The 8,820-nt window shown below is 46.6% G+C and overlaps 1 protein-coding gene across 1 annotated transcript in view; it reads left to right on the plus strand.

Moving 5' to 3' along the window:
• The window catches only part of STRA8 (stimulated by retinoic acid 8), a 30,375-nt gene extending 22,509 nt beyond the window's left edge, over positions 1–7,866 (plus strand). The window contains 2 exon segments of the mRNA XM_077807654.1: positions 1,996–2,057; positions 7,833–7,866. Of these exon segments, the coding sequence (XP_077663780.1) occupies positions 1,996–2,057; positions 7,833–7,866 (96 nt within the window).
• The last annotated feature ends 954 nt before the right edge of the window (positions 7,867–8,820 follow it).

Raw genomic sequence — 8,820 nt, forward strand, 5'->3', positions numbered from 1 at the left:
CCTGCAGGCTCTCTGTTAGCTCAGGAAATAGGGCAATGCTGATGGCATAAAACACCCAGAACAGATTAACTAGTGTCTTTAAGGTTCATGCATATGACAAAGGTGGGGTGGCAGACCCAATCTCTGATGGTGATAGCTGCAAACTTTTCCTATAGTAGGAACTCCAGATAGGGGACTAGCATATTTTCCAGGCCCACCTTTATAGGACAGCAGCTCACACCACTCATAGATATGTTGCTCAGTCACAATAAGCTTGAAAATCTGTGGCATACACAGCTGACTTGACATCAGTGGCATGGACTAGATTTAACTGTAATCAGGATGCACAATGTGTAGCTGGTTGAATAATAAAATACAGCTCATGATCACCTTTCCCTCTAACTGTGGGACAAGAACAATACTGATCAACTGATGGGTTTTTAGCTGGCCAGTACAAACTAATTAGTGCTGCTTCCACTGCTCTCTCAAACAATTTACAAATCAAATAATTTATGACTGTGACTGTTTATACACACATCAAATGCAGCTGCTGTGGACAAGTTTCTGGTCAGGTTCTCAGTGCTGCTAAGGCACCCCACCTGAAAAAATACTTGTGAGAGAACCAGGCAGAAGAATGAAAAGAACTATGTCCACCATAGTGGAGAATGGGAGGCCTAAAACTGAGAATGTTTAGATTATATGTACGGAAAATATTTCTAACAGGGAGATCAGTTATGCAATTATATAACTTGTCCAGGGTTGCTGGTTTGAGGCCTTGTTGTAAGTGTTGCTCAACTGCAGATAAGATAAAACATTATTTTAGATCTAGGGTAGAATTTTCAAAACTGTGTTAAGTGAAAGTCAGTGGGTGTTAGGTCCCTAACCTGCTTAGGTGCTTTTGTAAATTCACTAGAAAGCTATCTAGGTGCCTAGGTATGTTTGAACATCTAGCCCTTAGGCGCCTAAGTCACATTGAAAGTAAATGGGACTTAGGAAGAGAAGTGCTTAAGTCACTTTTGAAAATAGGACTTAGGCTCCTAGATCACTAAGGTGCCTTTAAAAATATTAATTCCCCTCTTCCCCCAGTCTGCAGAATCTTGCACTGGTGTGGAAGGCGGGACTAGATGAATTATGGGTGTGTCTAGACTGTAGTGTAAACTCAGGCTCAAGCCATACTTCCTTTCTGTCTGCAGAAGTGTGTCTGACCTCAGGCCAGCAAGCCCTCAGCATCCATGCCCTAAGATGGGCCTGAGTCCCATCCAAATTGCACCATTTTGCAGCGTGGATGCAGTTCGGGCACCAATCTGCCAGACTCGCATCCTGAGAGTCCGCCAACGCGGTCCCACAATCCCTTGTTCCTAGCCTTTCTATCCCAAGACTAGCCAGTCAACACCCAGGAAGCGGAAGCAGTTCCCTGGTTCAAGTTCAGCTGCTCAGCATTTAACCCTTCCATTTTATTCTGATTGCTGAAGTACAAAGGGAGTGAACCATCTCCTGCATAAGCTATGGCCACTGAACAGAAGTCCTTGTCAAGCGCACTGCTACCTGGTCATAGGCCCACAGTCAGCTTCTGGTAGAGCTGTGGTGTGAGGCAAGCAAGATGTTCCACTCCAGTAAGAATCCCAGAAATGACCATGTGTACCAAGAAATAAGCAGACAGTGGTGGAATTCAGCGGAGTGGTGACCATAAAGGGAGCAGATTAAACGGCTGATGAATGACTACCGGAAAGCCAGGGATGAGAATGCACACCTCTGGGAACTCCCCGTCATCCTGTCTCTTTAACAAGGACTTTGACTGGGTGCTGGGTACTGAACCCCCAGCAGTTCACAATAGCCTGGATGGCAGCCTTCTGACCCCCAAATCTAGTATAATGCTGGAGGGGAGCCAGCAGATGCCGGATCTGGTGACTGGTGCTCATACCAGTCCCCGAAGAGGTTTTGTCTCCAGAGCAGACACAGCACATTCTCGATCCATACTCAGAGGAGCTGTTTGGTGACACCCTGCCCCCCCCTTAGGAGCAGCCTGCCGTGGAACTGGCAGCAGAAGCAGAAGAGGCAGAATGTAGCCCCGGAGCCTGGTAAGTGTTTGGCTCCACATTTGTTGTTGTTAATATGCCAATAAAAGGGGTGTCTGTGTTATGACCCAGTGCAATTTTTATTACAATTTGTGGGTAGCTGTACGTGTCCACTAATGGCAAAATGCATGCCAGCATCTTGGCATCAAGATGTAATTCAGCACCACGTGGTGAATTCAGAATGGAGACCGGAAAGTGCAAACAATTAAACAAGCATTTATGATTAAATTTTTACTAGATACTCACACATTCTTACAGAGATGTGCTGGGATGTTGAAGGTAAGAACCGTCCATTTCTTTCCCTTTTAGTACATCACACCATACAAATCAGCCACAACACAGCATAGCAAGCTGCCTGTAACCAGTAAAATGTACAGGGAAATGTAGTGCATGGGTGATGAAATTAGTGGCCAAAATACGGCAGGGGATTGTATGTAGTCAAGAAATTGCCAGGGAAGGGGGGGCTGTCTGTTCAGTTTTATGAGAGTCTGTATTATTGTGTGGGCTTACACGTAGTCCATAGGTCGATGTCATTAGAGTAGGCTGTATCATAAGTAATAAGGAGGCAGTAATCCATGTGGGTGCTAAATTAGCATCCTGTTGATTCCCCCCATGAATTGTGACCCAATCTCTGATGGTGATAGCTGCAAACTTTTCCTATAGTAGGAACTCCAGATAGGGGACTAGCATATTTTCCAGGCCCACCTTTATAGGACAGCAGCTCACACCACTCATAGATATGTTGCTCAGTCACAATAAGCTTGAAAATCTGTGGCATACACAGCTGACTTGACATCAGTGGCATGGACTAGATCAGCAGTTCTCAAACTCTGGGTTGGGACCCCAAAGTGAGTCACGAGCCCATTTTAATGGGGACGCCAGGGCTGGCTTAGACTTGCTGGGGCCCAAAGCCAAACCTCAAGCCCTACAGCCAAAGCCCAAGGGTATCAGCTCAGGGTGGTGGGGCTCAGGTTACAGGCCCCCTGCGTGGGGCTGAAGCCCTTGAGCTTCATCTTTGGCCCTGGGGCTGTGAGACTCGGGCTTCGGCCCCCCCACCGCGCCTGGGACTGTGAGGCTCGGGAGGGCTTGGTCCCCACTCTTGGGATTGTATAGTAAACTTTGTTGTCAGAAGGTGCAATGAAGTTTGAGAACCCCTGGACTAGATACTAGAATGTCTCCTTGCCATTCAGGACCCTCCAGGATTGTTAAATCCTGCAGAATGTGGAGTGCCTGAAAGCACTGACAAACCCCCAAGCTACAGTCGTCTGCATTTTTTAAACATACAGCATTTTAAAATTACACCTTACCATTGTGTGTCCGCTCTTTTCACTCTGCTTAACTGAGTTGCGTCCATGGAGTTTCTGAGGAACCAAAGCATTCTGCTGAGAATATATTGGAGCTGAGTTTTACAAAGGGATTAATTTTGGCCTTGATATTCCACAGACACTTTTTCTGAGGATGCACCGAAGCTTTTTCGAAGTACTGAGATGATAGTGTACTGTTTGATGTCTGCTTTCAGGCCCTTCCACCTCTGCAGCCCAGACACAGTCTAGTAAGTGCCTGGGATTTGTAACAGTCACAAGTGGTGAAAGAGGAAGCATTGCCATGATGAAATTAGGGTGGACATCCTGGACAGGGTCTGCCAGCAGGAACAATACTAAAGGGAAAAGGATTCACAGCAGATGGAAAGACACCAACAGGTTGCAGAGCACAAGGAGAGAATTGCAGCACCGTTTGTGGAGCAAGAAAGGCCCTTGAGGGAGGAAGATAGAGTGCAGCAGAAAGACCTGTTTGAGAGGCTGCTTGCACCAATGGCCACAAGACTTCAGGCTCCTGCCTCACCCACACTATGTCCTTAGTGCCCTCCACGCTACCATGTCCTGAAGACCAGGAATGCATTAGATAATACCATGGTTGGGTGGCCCATGCAACCAGGACTGAATGCTAGTTGGGCAGGGCAGATGTACCCCCAGCAGTCCTCCACACTACTGCAGTCCTCCAGCCCCGTGCAGTAGCGCCAAGTGCACACTAAACAAGCTAGGAAGGGAAAGGAGAATGGGCAGCCGGGGACACACAGAAGTAGGGAATGTATTTGTTTGCACTGGTTCCACTTGTTTGCACTTATTTCACTGTTCTGCACTGTTCAGTGTTTGTTATGCACTTTATTTTATCAACGGTTTTGATGTTGGTTTATTACTGGTGTTTTAATGGCAGCGGGCCTGCCTGACCATATTGATTTTTGGTAATACTGCCGTGTTCACAAATGAACACTTTTATTTCATTTTAAAGAGTATTCCCATCACTGCATCGCATCATACAATGTGTATTTCAGAGAATAAAGACAAGACATAAGGCACAGCTGAGAAGTTGTGTTCAAGCACAATTTATGACTATATCTATTCAGATCAAGCCATAATGAAAATCCACAGTTCATGCCACACAAGCCTCCGTCCCCTGCCCATGTTGTATAAGCAGTATTCGCCTCCACAATTAAAAATTCATGACAATTACACACATGCCCATTCATAGTGCATAGCAGCCATACTTCATTTATATACAAATTGCTATACAGACACATCCATAAATGTACTATTCTCCCTCTTCCATTGGTCCAGGCAAGTCCATAATGTGGGCTCATACAGCATCCCTGATTTCTATTGCCCGGGTGCATCCTGCTGCAGCTGTGACAGGTGCACCTCCTCACTGAGTGTACCAGTTCAGCAATCCATTACTGTCATAGGTCTACTCACATGCGGATTCACAGAGATTGTGAAGAGCATAGAAAGGCACAATAATTCAGACAGCATTGATGCGACTGTAAACAGCGCTGGTGGGATTTCAATCTGCCAAGCACACATTCAACCACCATTCTGCAACTACTGAGAGTATAATTAAACCTTCTTTTGCCAAGGCCTTTGAGGTCAGGATACAGTTTCATAAGCCAAATTAAAAGGTGATACACGGAATCCCCTAGAATAACAGTGGGGACAAATACTCCATATGACAATGTCATTTTGTGGCAATAATGTCCTGGCCTGTCCATGAAGACAGACTCCCAGTCGGGGGAAGACCCTAGCATCATTCACTTTTCCATGCAGGCCACGTTGGTGTCCATAAATCAGCCTCTGTGGTCCACAAGGGCTTGCATAACAATGGAGTAGTACCCTTTGTGTTTATGTACTCGTGTGCTTTTTGAGGAGGGCAAAGAGGTCCCTTCAGTGGCCCCAGCACAGTTTGGAAACCCCATTCTCTCAAAACCAGCAGTTACTTCAGGGACATTGTTTATGTCTACCACCTGCCGGATTGCCTCAGAAACCTCTGCCACCACTTTACTCTCAGTTGACTTCCCAACACCAGCCTGGTTAGCAATGGACCTGTAGCAATCTGGGGTAGTCAGCTTCTAGATGGTTATAACAACCCACTTCTGGACCAGCATGGTCACCCTCATGCATGTATCATGACACTTGAGGGTCAGGACAAACTGTTCACAAAGGCTCCAGAAATGTAGCTTTCTTCATGCAAAAGTTCTGTAGCCATTGCTGGTCATCCCAGGTCCGCATGACCGTGTGCTCTTACCAGTCTGTGCTTGTGGTCCTGTTCTGAATATGTCAGTCTACTGAGGGGGAGTCAGTCACGTGCAGCCTCAGCCAATGTGAGTCTGCCATGTCTGTATTGTCCAGATCCTCTGACAGGTGCCTTTGGTAGTTCAGAAAACACGACCAAAATGTCCACCACTGTCTCATGGATGCTGTGCCTCGTTCCTGAAACAGGAGTGAAAGCCCAAGCAGGACACGTTCTTCAAATGACAATGCCTTCATGTTTCTGGTTCCGGTTGCTGCGGGGAAAGGGGTGTGGGGAGACCCAAAAGACGGCTTGGCTCGATGAGTTGGCAGGCCGTGACAACTTCCTGTAAAGTGCTATGGGAAGGACAGTCATGTTTTCCCACAGTGCACCAAGAAGAAGAAGCTAGAGTGGCTACAGCTGGACAGGGTGCTAAGAAGCCTGGGCTGGGCTTGTTTGACTTGGGTCTGAATATTGCAGTGTGGTCATGTGTGCACAGGTGTGAGACCCAGGTGCAGCTATTCTAAACGTAGGAGCAACAGTTAATATGGACGCTCAGTACCAGGCTTACAAACACCGAGCCTGTGGGCTCGAGTCCCGCAGACCCTGGAGTCACATTGCAGTGTAGACATACATCAAAAGACTGCCAGCTTTTTAATCTCTGCTTCACTCACCTCCCAAGAGACACTCACGCTCCTTAAGTCTGTCCAGGAGAGGGACTTATCCATCTCTTGAGTTAGGGGAAGTAGGGCCTGATCCTGAGCTATTGAAGTCAGTGGGATCCACAGAGCTACTTAGGTGCCTTAGGCCCACTTTTAGGCACCACTGCGATCCACAGAACCTTGCTCAGCTGCTTATCCCTGTAGGTGCCCGAGTTTTTACTCTGGACATGCACACTGCAGCCTCATGCTAGACACCTGGCTACTGCCTGCACACCGCTGCCTCACCATGGTGTCTGGACAGCCAAACTCCAGCGGAATTCACAACCTGGGAAAGATGGACTTTTGGCTGCCTAAATTGCGTGCAGAGACCCAATCTGGATCACAGCCTCTGAGCACACCTACCAGATTGGAGCCTCAGGCGCGTTCACACAAAACAGATGGGGGGGAGGGGGAAGAGGAGGGCATCAACCACTGTTACAACTTTGTGAATAAGGTACTTAATCAGGCTCTATGAGTCATCTGTCTCCCCACACACACAGTTCAAGTTCCCCCTTCTGAGGGAAGAAGGGATTTGAGCAGGGATTGCTACCTTCCACAGGACTGCCGTAACCACTTGGCTATGGAGCCATCTCTCTCCAGCTCAATCAATGTGTAAATATTGCATTTTTAACAAAGTGGAATAACTTCACCAGGAGAGCTCGAGGGAGACCCACCTCCAACTATTCATAGGCTAGTGGTCCAGGCAGTCTCCTGCTATATGGCAGATCCCTGTACAAATCCTCTCTCTCCTCAGGCAGAGGTGGGACATGAAGTGGAGGGTCTCCCAAATCCCAGGTGAGTACCCTATCCACTAAGATGAAGATTACAAGGGAGCAGTTCCTCCTTCCACCCACCCTGTTTTGTTTCAGGTCCTGCACCGAATGTCTAAGTTCCCCCAGTTTGTGGATCACTAGCAGAGCTGCGCATAGCCCAGACTTAGGCTCCTATCTTCAAGAGAGGACTGGGGCTTAGGACTTACCCCTCTGGTCAGTGTCTCCCATTGGGTAGCTGAGGTAGTTTGCATACTAGTTTTGTGAAGCGCATTCTTAGGTGCCTGTCTCTCCCCATTCAGTGTATAGGCACCTATGCACCTAACAGGGCTTTGTGGATCACAAAAGTGTTGTTCCGGTGATTGCCTAGGCAACTAATCGCTAGGCAGTGTGACCCCGAGCATTGTAACATCTAAGTCCCTTTGTGAATCCTGCCCATAATATCTTGTGCGATGTACTCAGCCCCTCACAGATTAAAGACCTAAGGCACGCCCATTGCACTCAGTGAAATCTCTAAATGATGTCAGCTGGACCAGCACTGACCCCTGCTTCCTTCGCAATTGGTTGAAACAGGGAAATTGTCTTCAGACAACAAACACACTTCGGCTGGCATGTGTCAGTGGCTGACTGAAAAGGGAGGGAGTGCTCACTGTCCCTTTTCTGAAGTATGCAGGTGCCAGATCACCAGGTTTCTAATGACCACAATCAGCTTCTGTCTCCCCCATTACCCTACTTGTTTCTTCCAGGAAGAGGCTCCTCAATTTGACTATGAGACCGTGATGCTGCAGTGCACGGAGACCTTTGATGATGAAGATTTGTAAATACAGGTGTCTCTATTAACTAAAACATTACAGAGCATTGCTTGATGTGCCTGGCCCGTGAAGAGATGCTGCACCCGTTTCAGAGAGCTGCTTCAGGGCATGGATGGAGAAACTGTGTTGAAGTGATTTGTTACTGTTTACTGTACATTCCCTCATCAGTGCTTTTGTGCATCAGTTACATAATTTATATGTTAAAAATGTTTTAGGTTGCAGCTATTTATAAAGTTTTAAAGAAAAGATGGTGTAGTGCATCTGTTTTCATATGATTCTTTTTGTTTGGGGGTATTTGTTTGTTTTTTTGTGTACAGTGGACTTTGCATTTCCTCAGCAATAAGGTTTTGTCAGATCTCTCATTTTTACAAACCAAGGACCAACGCCCAAATCAAAAAGTATTACATATGCAGAAAAACTTCCATGTCATGTACAAAGGGGGGGAGGGGGTGTAATTTATACTGATCTAACATATCAACTTGACCACTAGTCATGTCTCTCATAGTCATAGCATTTATGGCCAGAAGGGACCATTAGATTATCTAGTCTGACCTCCTGTGTATCACAGGCCATTAAATTGCACCCACTTAACCCTGCATTGAGCCCACTAATCACATTTGACTAAAGTATCATTTGTGTTTGGTTAAGAGGCATAAATTCTAGAAGGGCATCCCGTCTTAATTTGACCACATGAAGAGATGGAGAATCCACCGCTTCCCTTGGTAGTTTGTTCCATGGTTACTTACCCTCACTTAAAAAAATTGTGCCTCATTTCTAATTTGAATTTTTCTGGCTTCAGCTTCCAGCCCTTAGTTTCTGTTATGGCTTTCTCTGCAAGATTGAAGAACTCTTTAGTACCTGGTACTTTCTCCCTGTGCTTATACACTGTAACCAAGTCACCTATCAAGCCTCTTTTTGATAA

The sequence above is a fragment of the Eretmochelys imbricata genome, chromosome 1, assembly GCF_965152235.1.
Source record: "Eretmochelys imbricata isolate rEreImb1 chromosome 1, rEreImb1.hap1, whole genome shotgun sequence".
Taxonomy (NCBI): Eukaryota; Metazoa; Chordata; order Testudines; family Cheloniidae; genus Eretmochelys; species Eretmochelys imbricata.